Raw genomic sequence first — 18,964 nt, forward strand, 5'->3', positions numbered from 1 at the left:
AAATAGTTTTTGGCACACATATTTACACAATTTTGATTTTGAAGTATTTAAAAGAATGGCAAAAGTGGAAAAAAGAAAAGGTCCAGGCAAAAGATGATGAAAAAGAGAAATCATTTTAATCGTGAAAAAGATACGATGACGGGGTAAGGTGGGTAAGATCTTTTTAAATGCGAATCACAAATGTTTCATAATACGGGATACAGTGAAAATGTGGAAGCGCTCCGTCGGTTACGATGATGAGGGTTCCGGTTGATCCGAATCAACGGAACAGCCTGCTCGTGAAATTAACGTGTAAGTGGCTGAGTACTCCACAGACACGTGTACCCTTAACGTAGTTCTCGGGGATATTCAGCGTGACACAGAGAGTGACAAGGCCGGCCCTTTGAAATACAGGTACAACAGAAACAGGAAGTAAGAGTGAGAGAAAGTTGTGGTGAAAGAGTACAGCAGGGATCACCACCATCCCCTGCCGGAGCATCGTGGAGCTTTAGGTGCTTTCGCTCAATAAACACTCACAACGCCCGGTCTGGGAATCGAAACCGCGATCCTATGACCGCGAGTCCGCTGCCCTAACCACTGGGCCATTGCACCTCCACTACAGTGAAAATAACGAAATAGAAAATCATTTTAGTGGTTGCTGATGTCATCAAGTGTGATGAGGCGGGAGGAGGGGTTTTTTTTTTTTTTAATAAACGACTTCCTCCGATTGTTTAGAAATGTAGGATACAAGAAAATAATTTGGAAAGATGCCGACAAAAAAAAAAAAAAATGAAGAAATTCCAAACCTTGTGGGACAGCAATTCCTAAAGTCCGCTGAAAAATGTGACACAAATATAACTTGGCTCGCATTTTCGAAATTTCATTATGTTATTGCAGTTTTGTGAGATTTGGCTGTTATTTCTAGTATGTGGATAGCCGGCTTGAAGGCTTGGGGGTATATATATAGGCAATGTTATATATATTTTTTTTCTTGTTGAAAAATTTAAATTTTACAAGCAAATTTTTTTCAGAATCGTAATCTTCGTATTTGTCTACGTATTTCGCAAAAAAAAAAAAAAATCCGGAAAAGGGGGAAAATGAAGGGATCGGGTGGGGTGAATTTTGAAAATGTGATTTCTGAAATTTTTTTAGTTTTCAGAATCGGATCCTTCATAACTAAAAACGTGGGATTCCATAAAAAAAAATCAATATATATATATATATCCATTTTACCCGAAGTTATGACGGAAAAATCGGATCTTGTGAATTTTCCGAAAGAACCCCCCTCCCCCGGTCATCAGTGCGCATTTTTTTTTCATATTCGTTTTTCCCACTTGTTAACACCCCGCCAGGCCTGGTTAATTATTATTATTATTTTTTGTGTGTGCCCGGGTGAGGATCTTTTATTTGCCCGAACTCTCCCTCCCATCTTCCTGTATTACTGTTTGTTTACATACTTGTATCTATAGCATTCTTCCCATGTCATTTATACTGACGTTAATTACAAGTAAAAGCAGAAACTAAAAGAAAAAAAAATGACTATACCCAAATATAACAAAAATAAGAAAATATCCAAGTAAAACAAAAATATTTGCAAAGCAACAAGGGTGAAAAAATCAGGCGAAGGTAAAGAATACGCACACCCAGCGTTTGGGTTTAAGGTTAGGATTTTCGTTACGCCGAAAACGGGTGGTGTGCGTAGTCTTTAACTCCAAGGAATATCAATTACTAACCTTAATGAACTGTGGATTTTCGAGTGTCGTTTCACTGGCATTATATAATTGATATTTAGTTGTTTTAGCATTATGTGTAACAGACTCATCTCCACTAGAATGACGCTTCGTAGAATGCGAGTTACGATGTGCGTGTGACTTAAATTCTTCGATCATCTGTGCGAATTGGTGTGAATTCATTGTTCCATTAGTTCCAAAAAGATCCATAATCTCATCCAGATATTCTTTGGTGACGTTGATGAAATTATTGCGATGAGCTTTCGAGGAGAACGAAAGAGTCCCGATTTTAGAAACATCATCGCTGAATCCATCGGCCAATGATACAGGAGAGATAATCAACAGAATAATGATGATGTGGTACAAACAGACAGGACGAAAGTCCGCGCAACTAGAAGACATGATCAATGAAATACAGAACAAGAAACGTGAGACATCAAAAGGTGTATGTATATCGGCTCACTACAGATATACACGAGCTCACGACCAGCCATACAGAAGGACCCGGCTCCGAGTAGATAAATAAGCCACGTGCAATGGACAGAAAGTAAAACGAGGATAGATAGCTTCTCCCATGTTATGATATGTCGCTTCGAGATCTCGCGTGATTTTGCTGCCTACTGTCGTTGCTAGCTCTGTAAGCTACACATCTATTACCACCAATGTTTGCGTCATTATAATCGCTACGACAATGACTACGTTGATTTTTTTTCTCTTACCACCACATCTCTCAGATGGCTACAATTCACGCACTCGTCATTATTAGTCACTACAGGCACCATATCTCCCACAGTAACACAAACCAACGGCAGAGTTGCGGTTTAAGCACTCCGTATAATCCCTCATACATTTATATTTAGGGGAATTTTCGGAAATTTTTTTTGAATTTATTCTACCTACGGGAATTCATACGGTTATACAAAAAAAAAATTTCATCTTCAAATCTTTTAATTCCCCCAACCCCATAAATCCTAAAATTTCCACCCTTTCTCGAATTTTTTTTTGTCAAATTTTTAAAATATGTACGGTTCGAAGATCTTTTCCTTTTGTACGGCACATGTCCACACAATTTCTAGTTAACTAAACACTTTAAAACTTCGTATACTGGTAGAATGTCTCAAAATAAAACACTTTTTTCTCTTGGCTTTCTTGATAAAATTGTAATTCGTTTGTTTAACGTAGTTTAATTTTTCGAATTTTAACCAATGAATCGCCTCCAAACGAATTACAATTTTATCAAGACAGCTAAGAGAAAAAAATGTTTTATTCTGACACATTCTACCAGTATACGAAATTTTAAAGTGTTTAGTTAACTAGAAATTGTGTTGACATGTGCCGTTCAAAAGGAAAAGATCCCAGTTCGAATCTGCCATTTGGTTCCGTTTATTATTTCAAAAATAATTTTCAGACGAACAGGTGTGATTTAAGAGAGATTTCGATGGCGTTTTTAGCACATCCCACGACCACCTAATACTTCCTCGTTTCTTCATCACTCTGACATGCATTGATATTTTTCAATATTTTTCTCTCGGTAAACACATTTAATGGAATGGTGATGTGCCCAAGGGGTGTCTGTTGCTGGGATTTAAGCAAAAAAAAAATGTTTGTAATTTAAATTCAGAAATTATAAAGAAGAACAACCTCTCCTCCCCCGAAATTACAATCAGAAACAAATGACAGAATCAGACTATCCGTATATATATATATATATATATATGCTCAGGAGCAATAAACACTGAAAATGTGCAGAGAACAACTTCCGCCACATTCCAGGGAGAAAAACTAGTAGTTGATAGTGTAGCGTGACAGTTTCAGCAATTGTGAAAAATGGCTATAGCGATTGCTAATATCTTCACTGTGTGAAAGGCAAGGCAGGAATGATCTCGTTTGAGGTTACAACCATCTTTGGTCAACTTGTTCTTGTTCTAAACACTAACTTGATTGGCTGACATGTGACACGAGGGTCCCTACGAAGTCCGCGCCACTGATTGACACGTGACGCGAATTGTCTCGACTTAATCGCGCCATAATTGCGAATCAGCCAATCAAGACTTTCGGTTAAAATTCCATTTTCTGGGGTTCGGTGAGCCAACCAAACAGTATATAAAGCAGGATTTCACAGACACTTTGGTCTTGGTTTCCAGTTCTTCTAAGAACTAACTTAGACCCTGCTGCTCAACTCAGAGATATGTGATTGTCTCTGCTACTACCTGTTGCTACGCTAATCTATACAACTACTGAAAGCCTCTCCAGTAGATTCCAGCATCTTGCCCTATGAACGGTAAACTAAATGCCATTGTTAATTCTATGTTCAGTACCTTTGGGTATGCTTCACGCCACCCGAACACACAGACACAAAACGTGCTGGCACTTACAAACTCTTAAAATCCACATGATTATAAAATATGTAAAATAAATAATATTTATCTACCAACAGAAGACTTGTGTCAATTCACTTATGTCCTATCGTCGTTATATGTATTTTATGGCTTTTGAATAATTCGTTAAGAGTAGAACCGTGTGCAATCGTATTTCCTACACGATACGACCAAGCGTGATCCTATTTCTTACAATAGCTTCCGTTACCTAGGTGACCAAGTGTAGCTGCTAGAATAAGAATAGCCTGGGCAAAGTTCAGAGAGTTCTTACCTCTGCTGGTGACAAAGGGCCTCTGTATGACGCATGTGTAGGAACAGCCATGCTACATAGCAGTGAAACATGACTGCTGAGGACATGCATAAGCATGCAAGGAATGAAGCCAGTATGATCCGATGGATATGTAATGTCAGTGTGCATACTCGACAGAGTGTAACTACCTTGAGAGAAAAGTTGGACCTAAGAAGCATCAGATGTAGTGTGCAAGAGAGACATCTGCACTGGTATGGTCATGCGGCGAGAATGGATGAGGATAGCTGTGTGAAAAAGTGCCACACCCTAACAGCTGAGGGAACCTGTGGAAGAGGTAGACCCAGGAAGGCCTGGGATGAAGTGGTGAAGCACAACCTTCAAACATTAGGCCTCACCAAGGCAATGACTACTGACCAAGACTTTTGGAAATATGCTGTGCTTGAGAATACCCAGCAAGCCAAATGAGACCATAACCTTGTGGCCTATGCCAGGGGTGTAACCAGCCCACTTTCTGTACCTTTCCTTCATTGGACACTAAACTCTGCTTGCAAAGACCTGTTGAGGCAAGTGAAATTGAAATCAAATTCAATGACTGGCATCCATTGAGCGCTAAGAACACCATCCGAGCGTGATCATTGCCAGAGCGGCTAACTGGCTTCCATGCTGGTGGCATGTAAAAAGCACCATTCAAGCATGATCGTTACCAGGTGCAGCCATCTAGTTTGCCATTCCTCAGTCAAATCATCTAATCCAAGCTAGCATGGAAAGCAGACATTAGATGATGATGATGATACATAATATATATATATTCTAGCATTAAAGACCCGTCGTTGCCGGGTCATAGTGCTAGTGCATGTATATATGTGTACATATTACATGTACATCTATATATATACATCTACACATAAAATACAAAATACAAAGTTATATCTTGATATCGCTAGTGATAACAATACTCAAAATATATAACAGACTGGAATTGTTAGCCTGTCTCTTGTAATTTCGATCAATTGTATCTTGTCCTCCCTCTTGTATAGAAGTGTGGCATTTTAAATTTTTTTCCGAGATGTCCTACATCCCAGATATAAAGGTAAAAATAAAATATTTCCACTTTGCAAGTTCAAGTCGAGTACTCCCTTGCACGCTCTGTTGACTCAAACCTTGCTTCTATTGTGGCGAATTTACCGCCTCTGATTAGATACCTTTCATAGTCGCACTAAAGCACTTTTCGATGGTGCTTTCCTCCATGTTGTTTTATTATTACCCACAAGGGGCGAACAAAGATGGGACAATACAATCTGATGAGGGGTCAGACACACGAATGGGTTTTTACAATAAATCGAATTTAAAAATTTTTCATGAATTACAATAAATGGACAGAAATCGAATGATGGGACAGACCGGAAGACGTTACGGGTGGAGTGGGTGCGGGTTTAGCTCGGACCCCACGAGCCCCGCCTCCCCACTGATACTTTTGGTTGCGCTTGGTATTACATTTATGTTGTATCTTTCACTCGCAACTTTCGTGCTACATCCTTCCATCGTTCTTCATACACTCTCCTAGTCAGGCATATTCTTTCCAGCCCTATCTTCCTTTTCAGGTGAAAGATGAAATAGTTCATCAAACCAGGGCCGGAGATGAACTTGCCTGACTGTAAACCTTTCATTCTCGTCTTCCATATCACCTCTTTCGCAATTGCTACTACAACGAGAAAACGAAACTTACCTTCATTCACGAGGAAATCCGGTGGGTCAATTTTTGTAATCGACTCAGTCGACAGCTGTACTCTTCGTGTACCTGACAACAGGTGTTCGGCATAAACCCACACCTCAGACACGTCCGGACAATGAACAATCGCGTGCGGGATGGTTTCCCTATCCCGCCCGCATCTTGGACATATCGGACTGTCTTGGCCACCGTGCCTTGCGAGTTTATCCCGAACAGGTAGAGCTCCTCTGTAGCATTGCCATGCCAGAGACTTCTGGAAGTTGTCCAGTGTCCTCGGCTCGAACGTACGTTGGAACAGACTGGCCAGCTGATTATCGTCGAGACCTAGGGTTTCCCCCAAGGTATCTTCACATTCCGCCTCTACCAACCCTCTATAGAAGAATGTGGTGGAACCCCCACCGCAGGCGTTACCGAGCGACGGAATAGCAGGAGAGCCTTGCGACACTCCGTGTACCAAGTACCAAGTTTCGATCTACGATTCAGCCAGGTTTCCCATCCACCGAAACTAGTGAACTTGGGAAACATCAGTTTTGCTAGCGAAGACCACACCCGTTCACCATCCAGGTAGAGCCACAGATGTCTTAACCTCAGCGCATGTCTGCGCATCATCAGCCAAGGCATCCCTAGCCCACCCTTTAACGGTTGTTGACAGCAAGTAGAGCGTTTCACAAGTGGTTTCCCGCCCTTCCACAAGAAGTAGAAGAGCTGTCTTTCCAACTTGATCAACCACGAATCAGGGCAAGGAACGACGGAAAGGCGGTAGGTGATAACCGATGCGATAAACACATTGGCCACCTCCGCCCTCCCTTTCAGGGATAGCCACCGCCAAGACCAGGTCTTGGCTACTGCAGCCACCTTGCTCGTTACCTCGCCCCAATTCTTCTCTATTTGGAGGTCTGGACCGAACCAGACCCCTAGCAGTTTAATCGGACCCTCCGTCCAACGTCCCACGACGCTGTCAGGAGGCATCGACTTGCCTCTCCAGGTGCCGAGTTGCAAGCCGACTGACTTTTCGCGATTAACTTTTGCTCCTGTCACCGTCTCGTAAACCTCTATGGCCTTGCCTACTTTACATAGGTGGTCCATTTCGGTTACGATGATGGTGATGTCATCCGCGTACGCTGATACTGATTTTCCATTACCTGGCTGTCTCGGGATGCCGCTCAGTTTTCGCAGTAATGGCTCGAGAGCCATCACGTACAAAAGCGGGGAGAGCGGACACCCTTGACGAACGAGCGTTTGATTTTGAACGGCTTCGACAAGAAGCCGTTCACCCGAACTACCGAGTCGATGTTATCATACATTTGGATAATCCACCTGAGGAAGCCAAGGCTCAGCCCGAACTGTGCCAGGGCAGATACCAGGTAACGATGGTCGACCCTATCAAAAGCTTTAGATTGGTCTAATTGGACCAGTGCCCCACCCTTGCCAGAATCACTATTAAACCCCTCTATAGTGTACCGCATTAGATGGAGATTATCCTGAATGGATCTGCCCGGAACGGCACATGTCTGTGCCTCTCCGATCAGACCATCCGCGACACGCGCCAATCTTTTCGATAACACTTTGGCCAAAATCTTCAACTCTGTGTTTAGTAGAGTGATGGGCCTGAAATTATCAATGCACTCCCCCTTGCTCGGGTCCTTTCTGACGAGAGTCACTACTCCCCGGCGCACAGATGGGTATAAGCCCGTTCTGCTGCCAGTTCGCATAGACCTCCGCCAGTAGGTGCCCGAACAAGTCTGGCATACTCTTATATAACTCATAGGGTAGACCATCCAAACCCGGCGCCTTGCCCGCGCCGCAGTCCGCCATTGCCTCAACCACCTCCTCAGGCGTGATTGGCCCTTCACAGCCCTCCACATCTCGCCCCGATAAGCGCGGCAGCCCGTCGAGTAGGTCCGTAAAGGCCCTCCTCCTATCCAGTCCGCCGCACTCACCGAAAAGCTGAGCGAAGTGCTCCTGAAAAGCCTCACACATCTCCTCGGGTTCGTTTATCAACTCACCTTGTTGGTTCGTCAAAGATCGAATCGTGGCATCGTTACCATGCCGAGCTTCCACCACTCGGGCCCATCTCACGACGTTGATTCCTTCACATCCCATATGGCGGATTCTAGCCCTGACAATGCAGCCCATGTGTTTGGCCTCGAGGTGCTGGTTTAACACCAGTCTCTTGGACGCCACCTGAGCCGCAGAGCCAGTTTTCATGGCTTCCTCTAATTCCTTAACTAGAGTAGTTTCCCTTCTAGCCTCTCTAGCCACTACTCCTATGCTATATCTAATAGACTCAAACTTGATGGCTCGTTTGAGGGCGTACCACCATTTGTTATTAATGATGGTACCAGATAGTGCCCTCTGAATTATATTCCTAATCCGGTCTTTGTACTCCTTAATCGCCAAAAGGGACGTATTAAGTTTCCAGTACCCGGATCCTCTATTTTTAACCTTATCTATGTCAAGCTTACAAGTGACCATTTTATGATCACTGTAGCTGATCGGGTAAAACTGTGGACACTTAGCTATTTTACTGTCTACTTTTCTAATTAGTATTCTATCTAAATATGACCTGGAGGATCCGTCGCTGTTTGACCATGTCCACAATGGAGCGTTCGGAAATTCCAGCCTATAAGGATCTGCTAGCTCAAAGCGGCTTAGCAGTTCCATGAAGCCACTATTGCCTTTTCTATCTGGACACGAGCCAACATAATCTACATCCGCTTTGTTAAAGTCTCCTAGCACCACTAATGAATGCGAAGTACCAAGAAAGTTTTCTAGTTCACGAAAATAATCACTTTGCCCTGTATGGTTGGGTGCGTAAATTGCAACCAGTCTGATAACTTTACCGTTACTGAACGTCAAATCCATGACGACCAGCCTACCTTCTGGATCTGCAAAAATTAACTTTTTCTCAGAAACCCGGTTTCTTTTTAATAGGACCAACACCCCACTCCCGCCTGTAGGACTGCCAGGAGAGAAAAAACTCTCATAGCCGTCAAACAGCGGGAGTAGACCTCTTGGCCCCTCTAACCGGGTTTCTGTAGCAACAATAACATCTAAATTACGCGACCTGATATCATGCAGGAAGCGACCTTGCTTCCAGTCTGCTCCCAGGCCGCGCACATTCAAGCAACCAACATAAATGTAATCCATTACTTACCTTATATCAGTGGTTCGGTTTTCTCTTGTTCTTCTAACTCTTTTTCTGGGCCTCGTGGGGGAGTCTGACGTAGGCCCTCGAATATATGTGGAGATGTCACATCCAATCTAAGTGGGCCTACGTCATGGAAGAATTCTGACTTTATCCGCCCGTAATCCTTCCGGCCTATTCTGTAAATTACAAAGTCGTTTTTTTTCACTACTTTCTCCACTTTGGCCATGGCTGCCAACACGTTTCCGAGTCTGCTATTTGCTGCCTTTACGGCCATATATGAGTTCATTGACTCTTTTTTCTTTTTTAAGATTACTCTGGGAGGGGTGGTTTCCGTTTTTCTTTTTTTCCTTCCGGTAATTTTTGCCCACCCCTCCTCATTTATCTTTTCCTCGCTCTTTTTTTCCTCCGCCGCTGGTTCTGCTATCACCGTCACCTCCACACCTTCAGTCTTCCCTTCTGGGCCGTCCGACGCTGCTTCTGGTGACACATTATCTTCTTTTTCTTTTGGCTTAGGTGCTTCCTGCGGTTTGGGTTGGGGTTGGCATTCCGCCCTTACATGACCCTTCTTGCCGCAGCCGAAGCACCTTGGCTTCCTACCCTCCACGAAAACTGTTATTTTCTCGTCTTCACTAATCTTTACCGTTTCTGGAATTTCTTCCAGTGTTTGCACCTCCGCCTGAATGGCTATCACTATTTTTTGCCCTTTCCAAAACTCCTCTTCCTCCACTGTGGCCTGGAGGATGTTTATTTTTTCCTCCAGACCTACCATCACTGCTGCCACCAGACATTCAGCATCTGCCTCTGGCGGTATGTTGTTCATTGAAATTTTCGACGTCCTTTTTCCTTTGTACAATGGTAGTAAGACAATGTTTTCCGCTTTGATTGGCTCCATCGATAGTTTCTTCGCTATCTCCTCCGTAGTAAAACGCACCTCCACTGTGCCGTATCTTTTTCCTCTGTTTATATACGTTATTTTATCCATAAAAGGTTTTAGACAAAACTCTATTTTTTTTCTTCGATTTTTTGGATCATTTTTTTCGTTGTGTCGTAAGTTTTATATATTATTCTTTTTTTCTCTATATCGTCATGTATTTGTATGTTTGTGGCCACAGTCACTTCTGTGCCTTCTTTTTTTACACAGTCTGCAAATTTTTAAAATTTTCTATATTTATTTTTTTGATCTTTTTCCCAGCCACTTCAGCGAATTTTTTTGCTGGAGTTGATGCTGGTACTGGTTTTTCCATTTTCTTGGGCGACGCCGCCTCTTTTTTCTTCGGCGACAACGCCTCTTTTTTTCTTGGCGACAACGCCTCTTTTTTTCCTGGCGACAACGCCGGGTATTCATCCTCGCTCGTCACGGGCGAATAAGAGATGGGGGACTCCATCTTGAACAAATGGCTTTAACAAGCCTTTGGTAAATCCAAATTAATTGTAGTTTTCCCCCACTGAGGGGGGAACACCAACGCGAAGGCTGACTTCGTCCGTTAGACAACAATAGACAAAAACAGGTAGACCAACAGTATATAATAACAGAGATAATAGTACGAGAGCAAAAATATATATTAACTTACTAATAACGCAAAAAATTGATTTCCGCCGTGGGTTCAAATCTTTTTTCTCTACATTGTATACTTTATAGACAATAGTCTTTTCTTTAATTTAATTTTTTATTATTCATCTGGACTATTCCATTTCTGCACGCTAATTTTATTTTTAATTTATTTCCATTCATGTGAAACCACTTGTTCAAGTTCAAATCATTGATGCAATTTTATACCAATTGCTATTTTTACTTTTGTTATGTTACTTTAGTTTGATTTTAATTATTACTTACTACATATAATTCAATTTTTATTATTATTTTTATTGTTAAAGTGAAAGTATCTCTCTATATATAAACGGCAGTTTGTCTGTGCGTGTTTCTGTGTGTCTGTTTGCTTGTACCCTCACCCTGACCACGGCTTTCAACCGATTCTGATGAAACTTGACACACACATAGCCCAATGTCATAATTCAAAACTAACGCAGCCAAAATTTTGAAAAGTTTCCCCAGTTCTGAAAAAAATCGATAAATTCGACATGGGGTCGAGAATCAGAAACACGAACCACAAACTGTCTAGGGGATGCAACTCCATCCTTTTTTAACTCTCAAAAAAAATTTACCATCATTTTTTTCCATTTTTTTGTTATTTTTTGGCTATAACTCTCTAAAAATGCTTTATAGTTATTTCCCTTACAAACCTGAGCAACGCCGGGCGATACTGCTAGTCTGACATAAAATAGAGAAACGTTTTTGTTTCACTTTTAACACGTAATACTGAAAAAGTAGAGAAGATATGATATTGCTATGGGCTCGCTCTAAGCAAGAAGTTGAATATTTTTTTGCCGGTGACACTCCCCGGACCCTAAGTAAGGCATGTGTAAAATTTGAATGAAATTGGTTGTGTAGTTCTCAAGTTTTAGGGAAACACACAGACAGACAGACACACATTCTCAGTTTTATATATATAAAGATTATATATATGTATGTATATCTGTATTTATGCCTGTACATATTTGAGATAAGTTTCAGTATTAAAGTGAAAATATCTGACATTACAATAGAGATGTTATTGTTTCACTTTTGACATGTAATACTGAAATAGTGGAGGAAATATGATATTGCTCTGGGCTCGCACTAGGCAAGAAGTTAAAATTTTTTGGGCCTATGACACTACATGGACCCTAAGTAAGGCAGGTGTAAAATTTGAATGAAATTGGTTGTGTACTTCTCAAGTTTTAGGGATTCACACAGACAGACACACATTCTCATCTTTATATATATAGATAGATTTATGATTATTTAAGGCAAACACAAGTAAAATGCAAATGCTTTTCACTTTAATGTTTTTTTCTGTATTTAATTTCGATTTGCATATGTTCATCATTTCGCTACAATTTCTTTAAAGTAAATAAAATCAAAAATTTACATTTGTGTTGGGTGGGGGTGAAATAAAAGAAAATTTTTGCATATTCGTAATCTCCGATGTATAAAACGTAGGAAACCAAAAAAAATTTTTTTTTTAAATGCATTTTTCAAGGAGAGGTGTGAAACTGCATTAGCCCCACAAAAAGTTATGAGGGGTTATATGGAGTGCTTAAACAACAACAAAGAAACCTCTTTGCAGTCGCTCTACTCATTAGAAATAACGGCCAAATTCCTCAAGAAAATTGGACACATTGGATATTTATGGGTTATTCAGCCTCAGTTCACCTCGGACTAAATAACTGTTACTGATTTAGGCCAAAGCCAATGATTTTGAGGGAGAGGATAAGTCGATACCATCAAACACAGTATTAGACTAGCCTCAGCAATATTTGGGCTCATTACACAAAGAACCAGAATGAATGCAGCAAAGTATTTCTCCATGCTCAAATGATTCTGTTAGCTAAGCTACATAATAATAAAGACTTGCCCAACCTACAACTATAGTTTGGTGTACCACACCTTGATTCTGCTTCTTTATGACTTTCTTGATAATGCATATCTTTTAATAAAATTTTGTAGAGAAAATGTAAGTAAGGATTATGTTTAATAAAGCTTTTGAAAGTTTTTTTTATATATATTTTCATAAACAAATAGGTGCAGGAGTGACTGTGTGGTAAGTAGCTTGTTTACCAACCACATGGTTCCGGATTCAGTCCCACTGCGTGGCACCTTGGGAAAGTGTCTTCTACTATAGCCTCAGGCCGACCAAAGCCTTGTGAGAAGATTTGGTAGACGGAAACTGAAAGAAGCCTGTCGTATATATGTATATATATATGGGTGTGTGTGTTTGTGTGTCTGTATTTGTCCCCCTAGGATTGCTTGACAGCCGATGCTGGTGTGTTTATGTCCCCGTTACTTAGCGGTTCGGCAAAAGAGACCGATAGAATAAGTACTGGGCTTACAAAAGAATAAGTCCTGGGGTCGAGTTGCTCATTTAAAGGCGGTGCTCCAGCATGGCCGCAGTCAAATGACTGAAACAAGTAAAAGAGTAAACAATGTACATAGGTTTTTTTTTTTAACCATTCAACAACTTGACCATTGTCATTGCACAACAAAAGAAGTGCAGGATATTAACTGGGTTGATATTTTTATCAAAATGAAATTGAAAGTACGAGAAAAAATTTCTTATTACATTTTATCTATTACAACACATAGAAAGAGTACTTTCGACTCATATATTATTTGGATTCATGTAAGCCAGGAATTTTTTTTTTATGTCGTACATTCTATGTCGATTAATATCTATCAGAATAATATCATTAAATAATTCGAATGTATGCCCTTTTTTATATTCTAGTTGTAATTCAAATGTAAAGGCGTCTTTTATATTTAGCAGTATTTTTTTAATGCGCACTGCTTCCCAGTCCCTGCCCACCCTCTCTCTCTCTATTTCAACTTCAGTAATATCAAATTTTTACAGGCAATAAAATTCGTCATGGAAAGTAAAGCAGTGAGTACAAATAATTATTACTGACTATATCAGGCAAAACCTGTAAATTATTCACTTGTTAGCAGTACTCAGAGCCCTTCTGATAAATGCATCTCCTCGACTAAACATAGATTATTGTTAGAAATGTATCTTGAAGATCTGTCCTCTTTAGAACCAGAAAATATTTCAGTCTTCTACAATTACTAATCCTCTACAAAGTTTCAGTGAGATCTACAATGGAGTATTTCTCCCACAGTATGGCAAGAAAAGTTGACTTGGATAATTGGTCCTGGGTAAATTGCATCCAGAAATGGAACCCTGGTTCAGGAGTTCCAGGATTTTGAGGAGTGTGGAATCACCTCTTAGCCACTATATTTCTCAAGTCTACTTTGATCTAAAGTAGAAGCACTTAAGTCAGTCAGGCATATGGAGCTCATTAGCCTGGGTGAGGGAGGACCCATCTAGAAGGAAAACCCTGATCCCAAACCTCTACTGCCTTGTAGCCATACTCGGTTGTGGGGAAGGTTTCTGGGGGTAGACCCTGAGAAAAAAATCAAGAGTCAGAGCTCCTGAGATAGTTTGACTTTATCTACAACCTTATTCTGGCAACTCCTGTGATGACACTGATGCCAAATTGAAATGGCCATGCTGTTCCTGTGGATCAATCAGTAATGTGAAGAAGAGAGACAAACTGCATAGGCAACAACCTGTCTTCCATACCAGGGCCGTCGATAAGCCCCTGCAGTCATAGGGGGCCTCCACAGTTGAGGGACCCCATGTTAAGATCAATGTATGTAGATGAGTCGTTTATATACTTTCGTTAAGATGTTGAACAAGAATTAAACTATGTTAACTGAAAATTTCATGAAATGATATAGTAATAAATTGTATCTGCGAAAGTTCTTGCAAAAATATTACATTGTACCACAAACGTGTACCAGACTTTGTGGAATGTCTATGATATCTACTGAACATGAATTAAGCTCTCAGCTTGATTATTCTGAACTGATCAATGATTCCACGAAGCAAAAAGTGCACCATGTTTGTCTTTGAAAGTTGTCTAGATTATAAAAGTGCTCTTTATTCATATCTGGAATCTTTACTTATTGAAATTTGTAATAGGCCTAAATAAATTTAACTTGTATTTTTAAAGATGTTCTTTAGGATAACATGAAATATTGAACTTCAGTTAGAATAAGGTAAAATACAGCTATGAATCAAAGGTGTGTAGATTATAAATTTTGATTGTAGGGATGGGGCCTCAAAACAGAAGGCCTCTAAGTCACACGACAGAGCTGTACATACCATACTGCCTGGGCTTTGCTCCTACTGAACACCCTATACTAGAGAGACTGATGAATGTAGTGGAAGAAAGGCAGATCCACAGAAAAGAGCACAACTCAAATAGCACCAGGACAGCCTGCAAGTGAGGTTGTGTGGCAGAGACTGTCATTTACACACTGGATTGTTCAGTCACAAACAATGCTATTTCAGTGGGGAGGACCAATTAGGATGTTCAGTTATGGTCATTAATGAGAGGCAGAGGCCAAGCAGATAAAGTCTCCCTGAAACATGTTCCAACTCTGACAAATGGGCATGCTGTTTTTTACGTTGCCTTTTTTCACTACTGTTATAGTAGCCTTTGCTCCTCAGATGTCATGAACTACCTCCTCACAAGCACTCATGACTGACTCATCTTTCATCTTCTGATCACCCATATGGTATCCAACCTTTAGGCCCTGGCACTAACCATCACAGCTAATTCTTCTTCCAAGAATGTTGACCTTGTGGAATTCCTTCCCTGCATATATCTTTCCAGTGTTCATTGACTTACAGCCTGCTCAAAAAGGCCATGAACACTTCTTTCACCAAACCTGCCAAAAGAATTAAAAAACTTGAGGAATCATGCTTACTTAGTTGCTCTTCATGAAGGCAATTAAAATTCTCTGAAGCAACTATACAGCCTATTAGGGTTCACCTTAATAATTCCAAAATAATTTAGAAAGTGGGAGGGTACACAACTCCCATTAGTTTGCAATATATTTCGTTATTGTCCACAAGGGGCTAAACATAGAGGGGACAAACAAGGACAGACAAAGGGATTAAGTTGATTACATCGACCCCAGTGTGTAACTGGTACTTTATTTATTGACCTCGAAAGGATTAAAGGCAAAGTCGACCTCGATGGAATTTGAACTCAGAATGTAATGGCAGACGAAATACCGCTAAGCATTTCGCCCGGCGTGCTAACGTTTCTGCCAGCTTGCCGCCTTATTCCCATTAGTTTGCAATAATGCCAGTGAAATATGTAATGCTCAAGTAGATTATAGAGACTGTGCAAAACATGTGGAAAAAGAAGAAGAGCAAAATCTAAGAGTTACATGGCTGATTATATCAAAAAGTGGAGAAACTTGAAATACAGTGAATGCAAAGAAGAGCAAAAGATAAACCAAGATAGAGATCTATGATATTCAACCTATTGAGAATGGGTTATACCAGGGCTGGCCAATTTGAGGCCCATGGGCCACATGCGACCCACAGACTTTATCTTGTGGCCCACTTGATACTTTCTTGAAGTATTGTGTTTAATTTCAAAATAAAATTGTTTGTGTAAAACATTTCTTTCAAAATAAATTAAAAATTCATAAGTGACAATAAAGCTGTAGATGGTCAAGGAAGCATAGTGAAACCATCTAATAACAACTCCGTTTAGAAGCCTAGAATAATACATATAAGGTACCAGTTGGAAAGAGAGAGAGAACCAAATAGAATGTTTAGGGAGAACATTTATTGATATGTTAACATGTGTATCTGTGTGTACGTCATGTATACAGAATAATAAACAAGCTGTCATGAGAACAAAGTGTATGTGTGTATAGGCATGGATTTATGCATCAAGTACATATAAGAACAACAATGAAAGAGAAAGTGAAAGAGTCTACAATGAGAAGTTAGACGTATGGTCATTGACACAAGAAATGTGAAATACCAGTTCATGGTCAATTGTACATGGTAGTTGAAATACTGTATCAAGAAGTTGCGGTGATGATGCAGAGCCGGTTGCAGTACATGTTGTACAAAGTTGTGGCTGTAATGCTGCTGCATAGGTCATTTGTACAGGAGTTCTCGCAGGTTGTGTATTATCTGTTAACCATGGTGAAATAATTCACAATCAGTGCTGTTAGAACCTGTGCAGTGTTGCTGGTTGAGTTGTGTACGTAGAGATGTTGATGTTGTTAAGAAAATGGTAGCGATGAAGAAAGAGATTACCATAATGTTGTTGGATGGGTGCTATCATCTGGCATTGTCGCTGGAACTGGTTGTGTCTTGTGTGGTCAGGAGCTAAACCTCAAAAGGTCTGGAAACAAAAACCTCAAAACGAGGAGTAGCTTGGTTTTTATAAGGAGCCGTAGATTCAAACTGAGTTAAGAACAGGCTGTCTCATGTGATCATATTTGGAGCTCCAATTGGTTATACACTACAGATTGGCATGACAGAGTAAGAGACAAATTGTGCCAAAACTAACCAATCAGAGTAGTGGACACAAGGGGTCCAAATAGCGACCAAAGGCTAGCTGTTATTTGCTACATTCGAATGCCCATATAAAATATAAAGGAGAGTGGAATTTCACCCTAGTGTACGCTGCAAAGCAATAGCCTACAATTTTATAACTTTAAGCAAATGAAAAGTATGAAAAATTCTTGATTCTGTAATTTGATTATTTGACTATTAGTACATAAAGTATACAAGCAGCCCTCAAAAAACTTGGTGTGATTAAAGTGGGCTGCAATGTAAGTCAAATTGGCCAGGCCTGGGCTATACTGTTGATAAGATTACAGCTGTTTCTAGATTTTGCTTTGTCTGCATTCAAAAGCACACAACCTGGATCTAATACATATTTAACAACTTGAGATTGAGCAAATGTGTCTACAACATTTATTTTGTTTCTTCACCATATCCTCTCCTTTTTCTTTCTCCTCTCTTTCCCTTCAACTAATCATGTGTAAGCATTACAATTACATTCTCTCTACCTCATGTCATGGATGCTTCTCTCTCCCTCTTAATCTCTAATCATGTGAAAGCATCACTGACCGGCTAAGTAATGCAATGACAAGCAGAATTATTATAAAATATTAAATTAATATTTTGGTCAACCTACTACTCTTTAGAAATTAGTTCTTCCTTAGTACCCATATCTTCCTTTGAGACCAACTTCTTTGATAAACCAATTTTATTATTTACTTTTAAATTTTCTGACTATATGACATTTTGTTTTTTCAATTTTTTTTTTACTATGCAGTATTTATCTGCTGCTTCTCCCTCTGAATTTGTATTGTTCTATGGCCATTGCACCCTTAAAGTAAATCATAAATGGCAACATGCTGAGTACATGTATTGCCTATGGATATATATAGACAGTTAGTTTACTCTCTGTAGTAGAGTTGATGTTTTCAACCACTATGTATCTGTCTGAGGATTAGTCTGTTGGTTCCCATTCCAGTGCCTTTCTATATATGGGTATATACATGCATACATATTTATTTATAAATGTTTTGTGTGGTAAGTAGCTATAGGCGCAGGAGTGGCTGTGTGGTAAGTAGCTTGCTAACCAACCACATGGTTCCGGGTTCAGTCCCACTGCATGGCATCTTGGGACCAAATCTTGGGATTTGGTCGACGGAAACTGAAAGAAGCCTGTCGTATATGTGTATATATATATATATATATATGTATGTGTGTGTGTGTTTGTCTGTGTTTGTCCCCCTAGCATTGCTTGACAACCGATGCTGGTGTGTTTATGTCCCCGTCACTTAGCGGTTCAGCAAGAGAGACCGATAGAATAAGTACTGGGCTTACAAAGAATAAGTCCTGGGGTCGATTGGCTCGATTAAAGGCGGTGCTCCAGCATGGCCGCAGTCAAATGACTGAAACAAGTAAAAGAGTAAGTGTGTTAATACTGGTGTAACATCTATTATATAACAAACTTATGAAACAGGTGTAAACAAATGCAATAAGCATCTACTCTCTCACCTCATTTCTTTTATATGTATATACACAGGGTGCAGCAGAAAGATTGCCCTGATTTCAAAGGTTAATAAAAAACAAAAACATGAAGATGCATGAAAAAACTTGGCATTTAATGAACTTCATAGAAATACAATCATTTTTCTGTTTCAGGTAATACCCACCATGGCCTTGAATGGAGAGCATTGTTTCTTCTTGTATCTTCATGTGTTTGTTTTTTTATTAACCTTTGAAATTGGGGCAACGTTTCTGCCATACCCTATAT

The 18,964-nt window shown here is 40.2% G+C and overlaps 1 protein-coding gene across 1 annotated transcript in view; it reads right to left on the reverse strand.

Moving 5' to 3' along the window:
* The window catches only part of LOC115212099 (metal cation symporter ZIP8), a 36,492-nt gene extending 34,112 nt beyond the window's left edge, over positions 1 to 2,380 (reverse strand). The window contains exon 1 of the mRNA XM_029780940.2: positions 1,713 to 2,380. Coding sequence (XP_029636800.1) covers positions 1,713 to 2,111 — 399 coding nt within the window. The 5' untranslated portion in view covers positions 2,112 to 2,380. The remainder of the gene's footprint in view (positions 1 to 1,712) is intronic.
* Between the last annotated feature and the right edge of the window lie 16,584 nt (positions 2,381 to 18,964).

Source organism: Octopus sinensis, linkage group LG5 (genome assembly GCF_006345805.1).
Source record: "Octopus sinensis linkage group LG5, ASM634580v1, whole genome shotgun sequence".
Taxonomy (NCBI): domain Eukaryota; kingdom Metazoa; phylum Mollusca; class Cephalopoda; order Octopoda; family Octopodidae; genus Octopus; species Octopus sinensis.